Below are 19,945 nucleotides of genomic sequence, written 5' to 3'. Positions count from 1 at the left end.
ACTTGACATCAAGAACCGAATAAGGGCGGATGAGGTGGGGGGGGGGGGGGGGATTGTTGTCGCAAGAGGAGCGTAGCAACGACGATGTTATTCTTGGTAAATTATTGTACAAGCTGAGCCTTGCCTAACAAGGCTGAATTCACGACTAGTTGAAGGCAAATTTTGCTGCAGCCTTTTTCGAGTCTGAAGCCGTACAGTATGGACACTTTGTTTCTCAATTTCTTTCAAAGAATTTGCCATGCAGATTAGAGATGAAGTAAAACACGCTTTTTCACTTATTGCCATGGCAGATCGCGAGGACCCACGCGCCTTCCTTAAAGTCTAGTGCTAATTAATAGACTGGTTTTGGCAAAAAAACTACATTATTCTTCACCGCCTTCGAAAGCGGAATTGCGGCCCCATTCCTACATGTGGTTGCAAAAAAAAAATAAAAAAATAAAAAAAAAGGCATCAATCGCTTTTCACATATGAGATTACATCAAGGGTTTGTGAGAGTGCAACCTCTCCACTATCCCGCTACAAAATGTCTTCTATGATATTATTGCAGCTAGCTCGACGCCTTCCTCGTAGCCATGCTGTTGCTCCGCTGATCCCAGGCTTCTCGCAGGAGCGTGCAGCATCGTCCTTTTCAGCCATTCATCGTGGTGTCAGAGCTTCGTCCAAGGCCACCGGGCGTTCTTTTACTCGACATGATCGAACGGACAGAATGGGATCCCGCGGTAGTGGCAGCGACAAACGGAGGAAACAAGACGGCCCGAAGGTTAAAGAAAATGGCCGAATGTCTGATGCTGACTTCCGCAAGGCTATGACGAAGGACGGGAGTACTGAAGAAGAATCCAGTCGCAGAAGTCGCAGAAGTCGGTTCCATGATGCCGAGGAGGGCCATGGGAAAAGGAGCCTCGTCTACATGATGAAGTACGGTCCTCTCAAAGAAACTGCTGATAGAATCCTAGCTCAGAAAGCTGCCGAGGCCACTGCCGCTTCACGAAAAGCTCTAGGCTTGCCCTTGGACGAGTCCAAGACAGAAAAACGCAATGCAGAGAGACCCCTTCGAGGCGCCCCTTCTCTCGGTCGCCCTGCCGCAAGAGACATAGACCATAAGGGAACCTCATTTGGCGATAAACGTTGGCAAAGCCCCTTTGAGAAAAGAGGCGACTCTTCAGACCGACCTCAAAGGCCATTGCACGAACAGAATCCAGACAAAAGCCCATTTGATAGACGCTCCCGTGATTCCTCTCTTGGGGATCGGGCCTTCAGTGGCCGCTCATTTGGCCATGGTCGAGAACGCGATAGCAGGCCATCAACAAGCTTTTCAGCTAGGCCCCAGCGCGACAGAAGCGTCTATGGCAGTAGCCGGAGCCGCTATGATGATCCCAAGGTCTCTAACCTCCAAGATAGCCGTGGTTCAGGACAGTTTAGACGGACCGACAAGGCTCGCAATTTCGACAGCCCCGCATCCCGCCAGGATCGTGGACCGGCCATCATTGGCAGTCCCGTTGTTCCTTACACAACAGCGGCCTCTCAGTTTATCTTTGGTAAATCCGCTGTCAAAGCTGCTCTTCACGCCAACCGGCGCAAAATGTATAAACTGTACGTCTACAATGGGGATAACCGTAAAGATTCCCCTGATGATGCCCTCTTCATTGCACTGGCCAAGCAACACGGTATCGCTTGGGAGCTTGTCCCTACCAATGGCCAGCCTATGATGGACCGCATGAGCCAGGGGCGGCCTCACAATGGATACATCCTAGAAGCATCGCCTTTGCCCCAACCCCCCATCATGTCTCTCGGTAAGTGCTCAACAGAGGGGAGCCACAGGAGCTTCGAGGTCAAACTCGGCTACCAGACACGCGAAGAACAAGCCATCAATGGCACCGGAGAGCGGATTGTTTATGCGAGCCTGGCAAAGCCAAAACCGCTAGTCTTGCTTCTGCACGAACTCCTCGACCCTGGCAATTTAGGTGGCATCATCCGCACAGCTCATTTCATGGGTATAGCCGCTATAGCCATCACCAAACACAGTACGGCAACCCTCACGCCTGTCGTGATCAAAGCTGCCGCGGGGGCTGCCGAGCATATGCCTGTACTTGTCGTTGAAAACCCGACACTCTTCGTCGAGGAAAGCCAGCGTGCCGGCTGGCGCACATTTGCAGCAGTTGCGCCGGACTCGCGCAATCACTCACAAAGCGCCAATATCGACGTCATCGCCGAAATGAATCCGTTAAATGAGTACCCTTCTATCCTTGTGCTCGGCAGCGAGGGCAGCGGCATCCCTAGACACCTGCGCAAGCGAATTGATGTGGACGTGACCATTCCGCGCTTAGTGCCAACAAGTCAGGTAGATAGCTTGAATGTCAGCGTGGCAACAGGCTTGCTATGCCACGCCTTTATGCAGAAACGGCCTGGCGACACCGTCCAAGCTGATCCCGTGGCCGAAGCCATGGGTATGAGTGAAACAACCATGTCCGTTGAGGCAGTCACGTCAGCTCTAGCTTCGGCACCGGAGCCTTTGGACAATGAGAAGGACGCCGATAAATTATTCTAGGCAGGTGTAGCAGTGCATCGACACATCTATCCACGGGCTATACCGTTATCGTATAGCTCTGTGAATTTGTATTACCATTCACTCTGTATAATAGGACAGCAAAATGTCAGAAAATATAGACACACTTAATTCCAAGTAATCTTCTACGAGGCGATATCATACATGTGCATGTTTTCCTATTTCTCCGCATATATAAGATGGCACAAGACTACATTTTGCCGTTCCGCCCACATATGCAAAAGAAGAACCCTGAGGGCCAGCTCAGCCTTTATATCCCCCACATTGACATGCTTCAATCCGGATTTTTCTGTCGTTTTACTTCTCTTTTCTTTTCTTGGTCTTGTCTTGGCCGCTTTCTTCACATTTTTTTTTCTCAGGTTCATCTCCAGCAAACAGCAAATCCATCTTCTTTTGCTATTTGTTGTACAGACACTACTACCATGCCTGTCTCCAGCATCACCGAAACCCTAAAGTGCTTGTGAAGCTACCGAAAAAGGGTTATATGCTGTTGAGAACATTGAATAGGACAAAGATCAATCGAGTGAGTTGACAGGGCAAGTAAGCCTTGATTCCACATGATGCTCACGAGCACTTAACTAACTTGTTCCAGCCAGGCTTCCTCTCTTTAAACTATCTCTCTGCATACATACGCGCTGTCAAGACGTTGCATAACCTCCACGAGCTATGAGCCGATAGCATACTGTCCAAAATGCTACGATTAACCGAGCCCTTGTTGCCTGCCATTGAGAAGATAAGAGAGTTTTAATATCCCTTTTTTATTGTCGGGTAGAGAGAAACGAGGCTCCTCGTCTGAAACAATCCCTATCCGTTACTCCTTGCCTAGGCCCACGATGAATCAGTTGCAATTCCAAATACTGTCGACAACCATGGAACAGATGTGGAGCTTTAGTGCCACATGGTCCTTTTTCACCCAATACCGCACTCCCCATAAAAGACAATGACAAATAATGGCATACAAATCGCAATGGCGAAACACATAGGAATGCATGCGGTTTGGTTAAGCCGGGGGCGAAGTCGGGGAGGGGAGTCTGGGAGTCAAGCCGCCAGTCTTGAGGCTTCCCTGATCTAGCCAAATCAGAGGAACACTTTATGCTAGATGGCCATGTTCAGCCTCTTGCAACTTAAGCAAATGGCTGCCTATCTTTCCGGCTTAGAAATAGACAGCACAGGTCTGACCTTGAAATATTACGCTGGCCACGCAACCCATGAGACTTACGGCTTAAAACGCAATGTTGGAGTTTCTCAGAATAAACTATTCTCGATCGAGCCGAGCCACCTTCGATATCAGCTCTTGGGGTATTTTTGTGAGGTTTGGACATCATCATTCTTAGCATTGCTTCCTACTCGGCTCCTTCAACGGAGCTCCAACATAACGTGAGTCTCAACTTAACTCGGCGTCTTTAACCCTGCAAATCAAAAGAGGATAGGCTCTGAAGGCGAGCTTACAGGCTTTATCTGACTTCGTTGCTTATCATTTATCTGCGTTTTATCTTTTCTGCCTTTGGTCAAGCAGTCAGCCAGTCTCTCTTTCCAAGGACTGCTGATTTGGGGAGTTAAAAATAACAATGAATAACACAAAGGTTTGGCCAAGCCGGAAATTGGGGCCTCGCTCACTATAAAATGCCCCTCCCCCTCTTTGAGAAAAGTCTGTCTACATCTTTCTCCTCCACTCTTACTTCTCGCCTCGAAATCTCCACCTCCAACGCCTTATTCACCCAATTTTCCCGTCACTCTTGGGAATCCCACCGGCCACCGCCAACTCGTACAAAAAGCCACCACATCTGCCAACATGGTTCTGAAGGGCCACTGCCTGTGCAAGGCCGTTACTTACACGGTCGACATGGAAAAGCCTCTTCTCGTTGGCTATGATCACTGCGACGACTGCCAGCGCCAGAGTGGCTCTACGTACTGTAAGCCTTCCACCATACACCCTCTATAATCCAAGCTTATTTCTGTATATCTCGCTCACGCCTTTAACCATGCCCACACAGCGCTTGTTTTCGTCTGCAAGAAGGACAAGGTTACGTTCAACGGCCCCGTCAAGTCTTATGCCGGCAAGGGCTCCTCCGGCAATGCCGTTCACCGTCTATTCTGCTCCGAGTGCGGCTCGCCACTAGCCCACGACCCCGATGTGGCCCCCGAAATCATTGCCATGAAGGGCGGTTCGCTAGATATGGAGCTCAAGAAGACTCTACAGCCCGATACAGAAATATGGACTGCTGACAAGCTGCCTTTCTGTCAAGAGCACCTAGCCAAGCCTTTCAAAAACATGCCTGAGTAATATGTAGATATGATAGGGCTGAATAATAATTAGATAAATATAATGAGAAGTCTACGCAATATCGAGTTAACAAGCCGATTTTTGAGAGGGAAAAAAAACCCAACACCTTGACCATCATTTACTAGATATCTCTCGCACTATAAGCATCCCGCAACTATCTTGTGGACTCTTACACCATAAAAATTGAGAAAAAAAAATCGGCAATATGTACATTTCAAAATCTATGTAGAAATAAGTTAAATCAACCGTTTACCCCTCTTAATTCGAATCTGCCCCATCACACCATGAGCAAGAGAGATGCACCAGCCCCCATAGCCATGCAAACCCAAGTCCCAACGGACCAAAGACCAGCTCTGGGTCCAGCCGGAGCCCTAGAAGATATGCCCTGTTTACCCACAGCTGTCGTTTCGTCTGCCATGGATAGTGTACAACTAGCCGTACCGCACTCATAGTTGTCCGGACAGCAGCCAGCAGCCACATTATCCATGGCATCACAGAGAAACCAGCCTTGGGCGCAGCTATCCGAAGCATCAACAGTGGCCGTCGGCATGTCAGTGACGGGAATAGCAATGGTCAGGTCTGAGCGGGTGACAATATTAGTCATGCTGGTAGGTGCGCAGGAGGTCTCCTGGCAGTCCCGGCCAGTTTGACAGCAACCACCGCCATAGCGAGCAAGGCAGGGATAGTACCCAGTGGGACAGTTGTCCAGAACCTCCGTGGTGCTTGTCGGCTCAGAAGTGGTGTCTGATGTGGGTTCATCGGTCGAGACTGGACGGAAGGGGGCCGCAGCGGTAGTTTGGGAAGAAGTCGTAGTCGGCGTTTGAGAAGTCGAGGAGGAATCGGTGCTGGTAGAGGTTGCAGATTCCGAAGTCGTATCTTGACCGGACTTGATGCCTATTTGATTGCGTCAGTAGTGCTTCTGCATTTCCTAGTCGACTTCCAACTTACAAACAGTGCCTGAACAAACGTATCCAGCCAAACAGCACCCGCCTCCCAAACTCAACGGACAAGACACTGCGCTGCTCGGGCAGCTAGCCACGGAACCAGAACACGTGGACCCCGCAGGGCAACACGCGACATTGCCCGTCGTTTGGTCATCAACCTCAACGCATGTCTCAGTTGAGACACAGCACTTGTCTGAGTAGCCAATAGCGGAGCAGCTGTTGAATCCCGATGGACACCCGCTGCGGGCCTGAAGTAAATTCAACACCTCTGCAGCTCGTCGAAACTTGTCCCATGGCAACGGGCTGTCAGTGGACGATTCATGGCGGCGGAATATTGGCTGCCTTGGCCACACCTTGCCGTCATGTGTGTCTTCGGCGGCTGCACTCGGGACAAATTCAGGATACAGCCGGTCTATTATCACGGAGGCAGCGGCCTCGCGGGCTGCCAATGGCATGAAAGTTGGGGCGGCGGCAACAAAGGCCTGATAGTCGGGATAAAATCTTTCGCCGGCATCCGCAGGCATGCGACGAACGGCAGCCGGGAGGAAGGAATCATCCCAGCATTCAGCCGAAGAAGCAAGAAGCACCACCGCTAGAGCGCCGATTGCATGGAACTGCATTGCTTAGGGGAGACAGTGGCAGCAGACTGGAATGGCGGTGACGTGAGTGGGCCAATAGAAAAAGGGAAGGAAGCTTATTGGAGACGATAAAAGAAGTAGAAGGTGCGCGTGAACAATAGATGGTGACAACTTCTGAGGTAACAACCGGTTTAGGATAGCCTTGGAGGGTATGGAGGTAAGAGGCCCGCAACTCCTCTATCTACTTGCATACATTGAAGCCGAACGTAAAGCTATCTTTCTCTTCATGATTGGCCATAATGCGACAGGCTGCTTGCTGCATTTACACCGACACTTGGTTTCTTTTTGTTGACTTGGATAAAGTGGGGCGTACCAGTTTGCCAGGGCAACGGGACAACCGCCAGCAAGCAAAGCCCCTCACTCAAAAAGGCAAGAAACCAGGGTCAACAAATCGGTACCTGTCTGTTCCTTGGCCCGATCTGAGCAATAGGTGTGAGCACGAAAACGCCAGGAGTCCCAGGTGCCAGCCTTGAGAATGAATGTTGCTTCTTACTTGCATTAAAATCAACACGTACTAAACGCTCCAAGGCCAGCCTATGGTCAGCTGCAAGCGCATGAGGACGTATGAGCGTAAACACAGGCAGCCTGTCAACACTGCACTGGGCAAGTCAGACAGCCATAGTACACAGGCTCATACGTCACTTTACTTTCACTTGGACCTCGCTAGTATTTTTGGTAGATGGGCTTAAAGCGAGTTACTCTAGAGCTGCAGATTTACCGCTTGTGTGACATTGGCAGCTTATCAACAGACCACTCATCGGGCAGCTGGACGACTTGGTGGTAGCGTCGATACAGGAGCGAAACGAGCAAGGCAGCACAAGACGGATGGGGCGGACAAGCACCCGACTTGGGCTGCATAATCTCGATCACCAATAGCAACAGAGCAAGAGGTTGATTCCAAGAGGCCAAACGACCCGTAGGGTTGAGGACTACACGTGATGTAGGTGCTACCAAGACTACGCCTTACAAACTATACGGCTACGTCGTATACACAGTATATACGCACATATCGTGCATGTCTGGACGCCAAGGGCGATGGGCGAGCTTGACGCCGGGGAACCATCTAAGCGAATGTGTCATGACTGGAACGCCCATCTGTCCGAAATCCGCATGACCACACGACTTGTGAGTCACGAGAGGGACAACTGGAGGGTACATAGTCCGAGACAAAAGGGAAACTCGCCGTGAAAAGTAAACGAAGAGAGGAAGCGCTAGAAAGAAGTATTCTTCATACTACAATATAATCCTGCAAAAATAAGCCTTGACCAAAAAGAAAAGGGCAAAGAAACAACAGAAACGCCGTACATAACCGATCATCTAAGAAATCAAAAATCCCTGTGAAAAACAAAGCAAGAAGAGCGCAGAAGAGATGAAGACGAAACAAGGTAAAGAGAGAAAAGAGAAAGCCCCTCACAAACAGAAGACTGCAATATAGCACCCATCATTTGAATCTGGCATATTTGCATGGAAACAAAGCTGGCTTTGGCGTTCAAAATTAGGGGGGGGGAGCAAAAAATCGAGATATCGAGCAAGCGAATGAAGAAGAGAAATAAGTAAAAAGTCGTAAGGGAGATGACGTGGAATCTATGGAGGATTTGTTTGCGGACACGGAGCGAAGAAGAAGGGAGACAAAGAGAGGCCAAGCAAGACAGCCAAAAGAAGAGGGAGTATAGGTCATCGTTGAGGGATGGGGATTCCCTTGCCAATTCTTAGTTACCGCTGCTGCCAGAAATAGAGTGACGTCACAGTGCTTCGCAGACGTTTATTTATGGTGTCAGTCTGGAAAGGAAGAGGCCATTGTTTTTCAGCAAGTCACAGGACCCAGGGGGCGGTTTTAGGGGCCCCGGCTAGAGGTCATATGCAGCCTGAGGCCCTGTGGAGAGCTCGAAAACAGCCTATAAGGCGCCTAAATTCAGCCTAGAGTCATAGCCTGTAGAGAACGCACCCAGGCTTACAGACAGAGTGACACCCTTCGGCAACTCTTACTTAGTTTGACAGTCCCGTTTCGTTGTACCTGATAAAGGCTTTGCTTGTTTGTACCAGGACTCGCTGCTGCATTGGGAGCCGCTGATTGCCATTAACCTGCTGCACCACTTCGAAATCGATTTCGCTGGGCTTGAGTTTGAGATCGATGTAGCCCTCGTTTTCGAGCTCGCCCAAGACCTGCTTGCACCAGAGACGCGAGCTAAATGAGTCGCCATGGCTGTTTGTTTTGGTGATAGGCACACGGCCCACGCGCGAGCACAGTGATGGATGCAACATTTCCTCGACATCAGCCAGCTTAGTAGCTAGCAGCAGCGTGCCATCCGTGGCCATAGTCTGCATCTGGGCTGCGCTCTTCTGCGTAGAGGAAAAGGCCCAGCGTTTGTTATCAGCCTCGGTGGGCTCAAGGAGATCGCCTTCGGATGTGCTTCGGGAAATTAAGAGAGACCAATGGTGCGGACAGGATGGCTTGTGGCTAGTGGTGGAGACTAGGAGATACAGTGTTTGCGGGTCGAAGTTGAAGGCAGGCTCGGGCGACGATGGAGAGGGTGATGGTGACATGTTGAAAGACATAGCTTGTCAGTCTCTGGAGAGACTTCTTGGGGGAGCGAATGAGAAGAGTATGAGGAGACCAAAGGGCGAGGGACGAGGGACGAGAGGCGAGGGACGAGAGGCGAGAGACGAGAGACGAGAGACGAGGGACAAGAGGCGAGAGACAAGAGACGATGGACGGGGGGCGAGGCAACGAGAAGAGGAAGAGATGGGTCTCGTTCGGTTTATTGAAAATATCAAATTTCAAGGAAAGCCAAAATGAGAAACAAGACCATGGGGGCAGTTGACGACAACAGGGACGGGAGGGAGACTGCCCTTTTTTATATGTTCTGTTGCTGATCAGGAGGAGGGGGTAGTAGGAGGTAGGAATAGGTAAAAAAGTGGGAGTGGGAGTTGGCTGTCAAGGCACGAGAGAAGAGAGAAGAAACAGAGTTGCCGGCCATGAACAAGATATATGATAAATAAGAATAAAATAGCACGATAAATAAGGCGAATAAAAAGGTGCCTGGCACACGATAAACAGGAGGGAAAAAAAAAACAGAAAAAAAAAAGAAGGGGCGGAAGGTGAGCTGTCAATAATAAGACGATGTTCAGCAACAAATTAGGGGGGGAGGAAAGACACTTGACAGTTTACAAACAAGCGAGACATATAGATACCAAAGAGAAGCAAAGGAAGAGAGAGCGTGGGTATAGGAGACGAACAAAGGCAGACAGGCGAGAGCATACTTTGGTGGACGAATATAAGATAGAGCCCGCGACGGAACAATAAAAGACGATAAAATGCGAGACGACGCACAACGCCATATGTATGTGTGTGTGCGTGTGAACAAGTCTGTGCAAGAGAGAGAAGCGAGCAACACCACATCCCGCCCAAGACGGTCCGTCCAGGCCATCAATCAGCAAACAATATGCATGTTGCCCTCACACGGGACTGTCTGAGGGGAGTAGTAAGGCATCCAGTCCGCTTCTGCTGGCTAGTTGTGGTGGCCGACAGACCGTCAGAAACCAACGCGTCGGGTTACAGGCTTACTTAGATTTATACATAACACATACACATACACATACACGATGCACGCGAACATGAATTGCGAGTTTATCCATGCAAACAGTGGTGCAGGTAGGCCATGGACAACTAGTGTGTGTATATGTACATGCATGGCGGTTAGCAGGCTTGGGTAATGGCAAATAAATGCGGTATGGTCCAAGGGAGAGAAAGCGAGATCAAAAACGGGCTTGATATAGTTCAGAGGCGATTCAAAGCGTCCATCCATGTGGCCCAAGCAATTGGGCTCTTTGCTGGGCCAGGCGTTTCCAAAGGCTTCTTTGTTGTGTTGTTAATTTCGTTGCTTGTACAGCAGTTTTTCACGGTTTTCTGTCTGATTATTTTGTGTATCTTTTTTTTTTAAATTTTTTTTTTAAATTCTTTTTTTTAAATCTTTTTTTTTAAATCTTTTTTTTAGGCTTTTAATTTCGCGTTTTTTTTTCAATCCTTTGGCGTGGCTTTGGATCAGCCATATATCAAGAAAACACCAGCGCCAGCGCAGGGCAAAAAGCTCTTCCCATGACGCAACTTGGCTTGGACTCGGTTAACTGCATTACAAAAACTTAAAAAGCCTATTTTCCAGGCTTCATTTCCACCTTCCCTAATCATGTACAAGAGTAACATTCAATCGTAACCCAAGCGCAACCAAAAAGCAAAATCTTGGCTCGGCGTTTCATTTTTTATCATAGTGTGCTAATGTCTTCATAGCCAGTAGGTACCAAAGCCCAGCGCCCGCCGTCGTTCACGATCGCCATAGCCAGCAATTATGAGGCTCCTAGACACAAGACTAGCATACATTAACGAACCCGCCTCATTCCCACGATTCCCACTTCTCCACCCATCGGCACAGTATGCTGCTTGCCAGAAATTCCCACGACAACAAAAAAAAACCTAAAAGGAAAGGCCCAATGCCAAAAACGAAGCAACATCACATCAAGGGCGAAACGGAAAACTTGGGCTTCGCATCACAAGCCTTGTGCTATGTCGTCATCAAGTCCTATGCCTCCATTCCCCCTCCTTCGCCCTCTGTTCCTTGTCGCAAGGTCTTGTGTCCTTCGTACGAAACCTAACACTGCCCCTGCCCACTGCCGACTTTTCCCTTCTATAATAAAAATGTAATAGAAACGCATAACAACTAAGTGTCCGTCCTACCTGCTGACGCACAAGCCGAGAAATCAACCCTCACCCCCAACATTCAGCACCGCTTTAAGAGACCTGCCAAGCCTTGCGAGGGGGTGGGGGTGTGTGGAATTTGGAATGAAAACGTGGGCCCGTCTACACGGACAACGGGGAGAAGAGAACTGTTGAGCACAGTGGCTCCTCGTTCCCTCTCACCCCCTCGTGCTTGTCTCTCTCGTGTGAAGCAACACCAGCGACGCCACAAAAAGGCATACACCAATACATTCTGCTTCCGTCTTGCTCCATACGCTGCTGCCCTTGCTCGCATACTTCGTCTGGTGACATTGGTGTTGTGCACTTCGTACCGTGCAACCCACAAACCACAACCTACCTGCTATGGGCTTGAACGGAGATCGGGTACTGGGCAAACTTCCTCCATTCTGAGAGAGCCATGTTTTTTTGTTTGCTTGCTTTGCAGTGCGAAATAGGCCATGCTGTGGTGGTGAGCACAAAGTCCTAGAAGACATGTACACGCTGCCGTAAAACGGTCGCCTCTCCCGTATTACAAAGACCTTTTTGTCTTCGTGTGACGAAATCCCTTTAGTCATCCAAACCCTAAGTTCAGCCCCCAGCTCCACCAAAACCCTGTGGCGGGGTACTCTGCATCCAGTCTACAAGGCACCCTAAAAATGGGCCCTTTAACCCCTTGCTTCACCAAGCTGCTCCACTTTGCCTTCCCCGATTGACTCAATCCATCGCAGTCCATGACATTCCATCACTATAGCCCCAGTTTGCTGCGTGCAGCCCTTAGAACGGAGTCTATAACATAAGCAAATTAAATAGCTCCAGGCGGAAGAATTTGTTCCATCTTCTGCAACACTCTCAAAGGAAAAAGAGGACAAGAACACTTCCAAAATAAAAAACAATACATTGTTCCATCCTCATCTCCTACTTTTGTTTCGGACTTTCCCCCTTGTTATACTCAACATCTCCAATATATCCCACCCACCCCATCCAACCATCTTCACTTCTTCACAATGAGCGACTGGGACCAAGTCACCAAGATTGGCAGCCGTGTCAACACCGGCAGTGGTGGCCCCCGTGAAGCAGTTGTTCGCGGCAAGAGCGCCCTGAACGCTGCTCAGCGCAGTGGTGCTGTCATCGGCACTGAAAAGAAGTACGCCATTGGCAATGCTGTAGGTACCCCCCCCCCTCTCGTCTTCAGCCCATCACCGCATCTACAACCCTTGCAATACCGAGGTCGACCCCTTGTTTCTGCTGCCTCATCCGCTATCGCCACCCCGTTGTTAATTGGCTATGCTACGAGATCCTACCAGACTCCCCCTCTGCACCAAATACCTCCAACGCTCTAACACTGGCTAACCTCGCCTTCTTCCAAACAGGCCAAGTCCGGTGGTAGCGAGGGCCAGCGCCTGACCAAAGTCGACCGCTCCGACGACATCATCAAGCCCAACACCGTTGGCAAGCTCGTTGGCGATACCATCGCCAAGGCTCGCCAGGCTATAGAGCCCAAGATGACGCAAAAGGACCTTGCCACCCGCTGCAACACCACGCCCAACATCGTCGGTGAATTCGAGCGCGGCACCGCAACCCCCGACCAAAAGGTGCTGGGCAACATGGAGCGTGTGCTCAACGTCAAGCTCAGAGGTTCCGATATTGGCAAGCCCAAGTTCGCCAAGAAGGAGAAGAAATAAATACAGTCCCTCCATTGCGTGTGGTTGGTGGAAACTTAATATTCTCGGCTGCAAACTGGCCCCCCTCAAATGAACTGGATTCATGTCTAGGAGCCGAGCTGAGCGTCTGCTCGAGTGTTGTGTGTTTGTAAGAGTTGACGGAATCAGATTCCTGCTACTGTTGAATAAACACGCGATCTCAGTTTCGTCGGGACATCAGAGTTCTTGATTTCTTTTCTTTATACACCTAGAGCCGTCAAGCCTCGGGGTCATCGAAAGGGCCGTCAGCCATGGTTGTGATGACGCCAAGTTACCAGGTATTGCCAAGCGTTTCTAAAATGCGCGTTATATACCATCACTGGTTGATGGCTGGTGTCTAGCGGGTTTTTGTTTTTGTTTTTTTCATCCATGTTCCCTCTGTATCAACAACTCCAACAATATATACATTACCTTGCTTGAATATAAGCTGAAAGGCAGAAGTCAGAATGCCTCTAGATGCATGGAAGAATATGTATGTATTAAGACAGCAGTCAGAATGCGGCTCATCATGTATACTAAGACAGCCACCACCAATTAAAAAAACACCTGCCCATTGAAGTTGAGACCAAACGCCAAGACAGAGAGGAAAGAGCAATAAAGAAAGAAAAAAAAACAAATGAAAAGTGGAAAATATGCCATCCAATGAAAACTCCGAACCAAGAGGGTATCGCCAAGTGAAAGTCATTCACAAACCGTTTACTTGTTTATTCCAAACACCAAAGCAACAGCTTCGCCAAGCTATGCAGGAATCAGTTTCGCGATACGGTTATGGATTACCGACGTGCCGGGAAACATATCCCGCTCCATCACCAAAAACTCGCGGCCGCGCACATTCAACACCTTGATGAATTCGGGTGCCACATCCTTGGCAATTATATCCAAGCATGCACGCGCCTCCTCTTGACCCAGAGGCGATGGAAATGAGTCTATGATACGAACCATGGCTGCGGCTAATGGGAACGACTGTCTGCTCATGCCATTCACCTGCAGCATCATTTCCAGCGTGCCGGCAATGTGCTCCGCGCGGAGCAGTGTGTCCTTGCGGGCCATGTCCGCGGTAGAGTTGAGGTTCTGCCGAGCCGCTGCCTCCTTCAGTCGGATACGTTGCAGCATAGTCAACGGCTTGCCAGTCGTAGGGTCCGTAGTCGGGATGACACTGTGAGCCGGCCGGGCAACAGCCGCACGCAATTGTTCCAGTACGTTTGGCCGTGTGGCCTTGGGGGCCGTCGTCATTGCCTGACGCTTGATGGGCGCCTGTGGGAGATCAGACAACGAAAGGCTGTCGAATGAAACTTCAATCTCTTCGGCCGATGTAGGCATAGGCACACGCTCGCTAATCCGCTCGGTGCAGAGGGCACGCAAGTTTTGTTCAAAAGCATTACAGACAGCAGCGACATCTATGGCGCGGTCGGTGGTAAGGCGCAGACACATCAGAGAGCCAAACTCCATGACATCGAATGGCGATGCGCAGCCATTGTATGTCTGGATGGCCACAATACGGCGCATATCTTCAATGGTGACAAGGCGCTTTCCCCAGTAGCGAGTCACTTGGGGCAGAACTTCGCGGAGCTTGAGGATATCCGAGGATCCATTATGAGCAATCTGCAGCACGACAGTACGCATGAATGCAGTGTGTAAACCAAGAAAGTCATCGAATTCGACGGGAAGCCCGCTCTTGGTTTTACGGCGGACGGCCTTGAAGAAATCCTCGATTCGGCTGTTGTTGGGCGGCGCAATTGTCTTCTTGACAGTGCGTTTAGATACACGAGCGGAGTCGGTGCGGCCACTTCTGGGAGTGCGCGTAACGCGTTTTTCTGTCGATGTAGGTGTTTGTGATCCGCTGAAAGGGAGTGTGAGGGTAGGTTTCGACGGTGTAGTGAAGATGGGAGCGGGAATCTTGACTTCCGCAGAGTCAACATGTTCCTGAATTCGCACGCGCTTCACCACCTTGACTGGTGTTACAGGCTCTACAGTCGAATCTGTGTCCGATGAAGGCTCGTCTGAGCCACAGACGGCTTTCCGCTTCTTTGGGTTAAGGTTGACAGCAATTGGTGCAGTCGTGGTGGCAGAATGTTTAATGAAAGCAGCCTTCTTCGCGTCCAGCGGGGAGGGGGCAATTGCAGATTTGATGGTACGGCCATAGGCCATGATTTCCTTCTGGGCGGCAGGCGAGGCAGTTGCCATCGCGGCACGGGTTCTGGTAGCAACACGAGCCATGGTAATCAAGCGTCCGAATGTAGAAACAATCAAGTATAAAGCCAAAGTAAACAAAGAGACAAGAATGGTCAAGAGAAGTTGCGATAGAGAGCAAAAATTGAGATGAGATTAGTATAGAAAGAGCAATTGAAGGAGAGGATGGCTGCTGAGGTGGTATAGCAACTACACAGTCAGAAATGCAAGAAACCAAAGTGAGTGGGATAAAGAACGGATGAAGCTTTCTGAAGAAAGAATTTATGAAGGTTGTTGCTCAGTAAACAACAACAGTTGGAAAAACAAAATGGACGCTGTTGAAGCTACGGAATTTGAGAAGACACAGAGCAAATAAGAACGGAAAAAAAAAAAGGAAAGGCTGGTTCAAGCTTGTTCTGTGTAAACAAATCCCCCCTCCATCAACTGTGGGCGACGGTTTTCATACCCTTGACCCGTTACCACGGAAGTGAGCAAATCGCGACGACAACCAAGAACACGTCCCCCCTGAAGCGCGTTTTCTTTCTTCGGTGTACGCGTCTTGATTGGCCAATATCATGAAATGTAAGTGAATGGTGGGGTCTCTACCTTCCCCATTTGGATAAATTGGGATTTCGCGCTCAGGGTAATGACAGCGCGTAGCTTTGTGCGCTCTTGGTCTTCATTAATATTTATATGCATTTTGTGAGCATCTGCTGGACATATATGCTGGAATGTGCTCAAAGTGATACGACAACTTGCTGTCGAAAATGACCACAGACAATACACGTAGTTGGACTGGCAACCATAGGGTTACCCGAGCCGAGAGATCATATATACAAAGTCGGCTTGTCGTCAAATTGGCGTCCGACAGCTCAAAGTGAGCCAAGTGTGCTTTTGTCATGCATGAAATTACGCACTATCCAGATAAATGTGGCAAGAAGATGAATGTATTATGTTCAATTTGATCCAATCAAAGAAGAGGACGTGAAAAAAGCTGGCTTCGTGACAACATTGTCGTGAAAATACCATGATGGATGGACTAGCCCTAGGACAATCTAGATCGGTAGTTGGCTGGTTCCTAAAAAGGAAAACAAGGCATGATCTTCCGATTATCTCAGGCTGAAGAAACGATCTCCCACTGAATCAACTGAGCTTGACAAAACCTTCAATCTTTTGCGAAAGCAGAAGTGGAAAAATTATGCAAAGGAAAACGAAAAAAAAGGAATCTCTGTAAAATACCAAATAGCTCTAAGTCTGCCACCGATAATACGGGCAATGTAAAAAAAAAAAAAAAGAAAACGCCGATATTTATCCAGCCCAAGAACCACTGAAACACATAAAGCAAACAAATAAAAGTAAGCGGAGCACTGCCGGAGCGCTCACCTAAAAGCGAAGCCTAGATGCAAGACCTGACACTGGGCCAAAGTCGTCACGATCAACTTTGCAAGGAGTAGGTTCCATTAATGATGGATAGCAGTTGGCAAACAGTCATGTGTGAATGAAACGGGCGAGGGTGGGGGAGGAGCAGGGACGCTGTAGTCCTCGCCATGGAAGTCTCTGATTGGGGTTGAAGATGAGACCTCGGTGCGGAGAGAAGCGTCGACCCCAGAGAAGAGCTGCTCAGAGCTGATCACGTGCAGATAGCGGCGGGGCATGGGAGCCTGGATCACGATTTGACTGGAAGACATGATGAGCCTATCTGTATGTTGACGTCAAAGTAGAAGAGACTATAAGAGTGTGGTCTTGGTAGCCGAGAGAGGGAGAGGCCAATAGGAGCGGGTTGGTCAAGAGATTTGTTATCTATAAAGATGGAGAGAAAGTAGGTAGTAGCAGTGCCGAGCCAATGGAGAGAGTGAACGAGAGAGCGAGAAGAGAAGAGAGAGGATGTGGAAAGATGTAGGATGACGGCGGTCTAAAGAGTCGATATAGAGAGAAGAATCGAGAGAAAAGAAAAAAAATAGTACGGTTAGGGAGGCGCTTCTGAGGAGGGGGCACAGGGCCTTTTTATCTCTGGAGAAAGGAGAAGGAGGAAATAATAAAACACCAAAGCTAAGACAACAAGAGAAGAGATAAAAAAGATCAAAAAATAAGCCCTGCTTTTCTTGTCACAGGCCAGGCAATCAAGCAGGCAAATTGGGATAACGCTCTACTTACCCCAATCCAGAACAAATCAAACCATAAACCCAAACAAGACGACAACGGGCAAGGGAAGGTGGAGGGAGAGAAGTTGGCAAGCGGGGGAGGAAGATCAGGAAACCATGAATAAGAGGCTGACAGAGACGGCAGAGAAGGGGAAGGTGAGTGCGTGTGTACCTGCTACGTGCGAACATGATTAGAAGAGTCGAGATTTGCTACTGCTACGACTTCTATCTCTTCTTCATCAACACCGGCACCCCCCCCCCCCCCCACATACACACCCCACACCCCACACAATAGAAGAACCCCCGAAAAGATGGGGCGACGATCACCGTTAGTGTCCTTAGGGAGAAAGAGCAACTTTGCCCTGTCCTGCCTGCTGACGCTTTGTGTAGAGCCACAGGGTAGAGGCAAGACCGGTCACTCTGGTAAGAAGGGGAGGTGGTGTAAAATGCCAGAGAGAAAGTGGAGTCGAAGGGGGGGGGGGGGGGGTTGTAATAGTGCTGCACAGTCTTGGCCTGCTAGTATTTGAAAGTATTTGTATGTACTTACACCTATACGTGTGTGATTTGAGAGAGAAAGTGAGAAGAGAGAAGAGAGAAGCTCATCTCATTCAAAAACCAACAACATGCAACGGAGGCTTGACGCAATCTTGGCCAGAAACTAGACCATGGTGCCATTTTGGGCTTGGGCTTGGGCTAACGTCTCTTGTGTTTGCCAGGCTGTTTGGACACACCTGCAATAAATTCTCGGACAAATTGGAAGGAAGTATGCGCAGTTATTAGGGCCTTTTTTTTCTTCTCGCTTTCAGGCTCAGACTAGAGCAGAGCAGGGAAAGAAAGACCTCAGGATTTGCCGTAACGTCTAGGCAGGACAAAGCTATGCCGGCGGTGTGAGATAGGCTTCTTCTTGGTCCCGCTCCATCCCGCACTGCCTAAGCCCTTTTTGCTCCTATTTAGCTTATCACTCACAGTTTAGGGATTTGCCTGATAAAGTGATATCCTTTTCTTCCAACTTTGTGTTGTTTCCCCGTGGGGTGTGCAGGGGAAGAAGGTGGGGGGGGGGGGGGGGGGGAATCGGGGAAGTAGAAGCAGTAACTGGAAAGAACAATGAGGGGAGGGTGAGAACCTGCCCAAAAAAAAAAGCGATACGGAGAGCAACTGCAGGCTCTTGGTTAGGTCTTGCCTGTTTTTTTCTTCGTTTTGTTTTCGCAAACGTCCAACAGAGCCTGCTTCTCCAAATCCAAAGACACAGAGGGAAGGTGCCAACCGCAAGCACTTGATAAGGGGAAAGGCGAAGAACTCAAAAGAAGGAGGATTCTGAAAACAAACCCAACATGAAGCCCTAATCTCGGCGTTTGCAAAGGGCCGCTAGATAAATTAATGCCATAGGCTGGCCCGGCCTTAGAATGCAGAATAAGATGCCTTCCTTTGCCATTGCATGTATGTGTGTATGTATGCAAGTACCATTGTACCCGAGTACTTGAGTACATGAGTAACCTTTGCATCAAGACAGATATGTGTAGGCCAGCTCGTCCCGGCCTGGCCTAGCCTAGTTTGGCCTGGCTTGCTTCTGCTTTCACGTCCTGCCCTCCTCGCCTTCTTCGCTTGAGAAACACATGTCTGGGCATAGGTGCAATGTCTCAATGTCATTTTTCTTATTTAGAAATTGCCATGCCGTGCAACTGCATTGCAGGATACATTTCACGATTTCAAGGGGAGGCAAGAGAATCATTGGTTCCACGTAGAAGAGATGCTACGAGGCCTGCAGAGTATACAAGAGCTCCAGGTTCAGAGTCGCTCTTCTGGCTGCTGCTCTGCCGCTTTCGTGTAAAGGAGGCCGCCATGACTGATTGTGATTCACGGGCGTATGAAATGTGATGCGTACGTGATGGTGGGCGCGCTGGTTTTAGCATCAGACTAAAGGGCAGCAATGATATTACGGGACATATACGGATGGATAGCACCAAGGCACACGCATGTACGTATACTGCATGTATCCAAGACGAGACAGAGATCCTCTAATTTCTGCTCTTTTGCACTGTCGTCTCGCGAAGTTAGGACGACCCGGGGATGGGTTTCTGTATTTTTTATTTTATTTTTATACATCTATTTTTTTTTTTTCCATAGGTTTGGCAACAGCGCTAGAACAAGCCCTGGGCTAGTATTCTTGGGCACTACCAACTCTGGAATGGGACAGGCTGGCCTTCATGGACTAGCGAAGCTCGACACACTGTGGCTACCCCAGAAAAGTCTGGGGGATGCTGGGACAAAGGGAAAAAGAGCCATGTCATATACTAGCCAGCCCAAGAGGCAATAATGCCGAAATCCGGGGTTCCGGAAACCGAGAAATGAACAGTGAGCAAAGACGAGAGCTGTACTTCTTTTGCATTCCTTGGCCTTCTGTTCTCTGACCCTTCTTCCCCCATGTTTCTCTCTCCGACTTATTGCATGCTTGATGACCTGGCCGTGTCTTGTCTGGTCTGGTCTGGTCTTGTCTTGTCTTGTTATGTCTGTGTCCGTCCGTGGCTTACCGCTGGTTCGCTTCAGACTTGTTTTTAGCTCAAATGAGCGAAAGAGCAGCAGCTTTTGACTCTCTGCTCCATGCACAGAGAAGTTCTGGAACAATCGCCAAAAGAAAAAGGGGATCTTGTGGGGTAAAACAAACATAGATGAGAATATATGGACTTGTGGCAGGAAGCCCTTTTTAGTTGCTCTTTTCGTCTTTGGTTGCAAGCACAGTGTACCAGTACGTACTGCCACACAATATGGGAAAGTAGCAA

The 19,945-nt window shown here is 49.2% G+C and overlaps 6 protein-coding genes across 6 annotated transcripts; 3 read left to right on the top strand and 3 right to left on the bottom strand.

Moving 5' to 3' along the window:
• Positions 1–523: 523 nt before the first annotated feature.
• Positions 524–2,545, top strand: HOO65_080321 (rRNA methyltransferase 1, mitochondrial; the record flags this gene model as incomplete). Its single annotated transcript, XM_071001537.1, has 1 exon — positions 524–2,545. One exon carries the CDS (start codon positions 524–526, stop codon positions 2,543–2,545), a length of 2,022 nt encoding a protein of 673 aa, XP_070856551.1.
• Positions 2,546–4,355: 1,810 nt separating this feature from the next.
• HOO65_080320 (glutathione-dependent formaldehyde-activating enzyme) lies at positions 4,356–4,847 on the top strand (the record flags this gene model as incomplete). The annotated part of the gene is made up of 2 exons (XM_071004402.1): positions 4,356–4,476; positions 4,558–4,847. The coding sequence occupies 2 exons, from the start codon at positions 4,356–4,358 to the stop codon at positions 4,845–4,847; spliced, it is 411 nt and encodes a 136-aa protein (XP_070856550.1).
• Positions 4,848–5,124: 277 nt separating this feature from the next.
• HOO65_080319 (GPI anchored protein) lies at positions 5,125–6,411 on the bottom strand (the record flags this gene model as incomplete). Its single annotated transcript, XM_071004309.1, has 2 exons — positions 5,125–5,741; positions 5,796–6,411. 2 exons carry the CDS (start codon positions 6,409–6,411, stop codon positions 5,125–5,127), a joined length of 1,233 nt encoding a protein of 410 aa, XP_070856549.1.
• A 2,004-nt stretch (positions 6,412–8,415) lies between these two features.
• HOO65_080318 (FAD binding domain family protein) lies at positions 8,416–8,973 on the bottom strand (the record flags this gene model as incomplete). The annotated part of the gene is made up of 1 exon (XM_071001536.1): positions 8,416–8,973. The coding sequence occupies one exon, from the start codon at positions 8,971–8,973 to the stop codon at positions 8,416–8,418; it is 558 nt and encodes a 185-aa protein (XP_070856548.1).
• Positions 8,974–12,162: 3,189 nt separating this feature from the next.
• On the top strand, positions 12,163–12,840 carry HOO65_080317 (Multiprotein-bridging factor 1; the record flags this gene model as incomplete). The annotated part of the gene is made up of 2 exons (XM_071004386.1): positions 12,163–12,321; positions 12,529–12,840. 2 exons carry the CDS (start codon positions 12,163–12,165, stop codon positions 12,838–12,840), a joined length of 471 nt encoding a protein of 156 aa, XP_070856547.1.
• Positions 12,841–13,596: 756 nt separating this feature from the next.
• Positions 13,597–15,075, bottom strand: HOO65_080316 (uncharacterized protein; the record flags this gene model as incomplete). The annotated part of the gene is made up of 1 exon (XM_071001535.1): positions 13,597–15,075. One exon carries the CDS (start codon positions 15,073–15,075, stop codon positions 13,597–13,599), a length of 1,479 nt encoding a protein of 492 aa, XP_070856546.1.
• Positions 15,076–19,945: the final 4,870 nt, after the last annotated feature.

Source organism: Ceratocystis lukuohia, assembly GCF_044167205.1.
Source record: "Ceratocystis lukuohia strain C4212 chromosome Unknown Supercontig8_pilon, whole genome shotgun sequence".
NCBI lineage: Eukaryota > Fungi > Ascomycota > Sordariomycetes > Microascales > Ceratocystidaceae > Ceratocystis > Ceratocystis lukuohia.
This window is presented reverse-complemented; position numbering and strand designations above follow the sequence as displayed.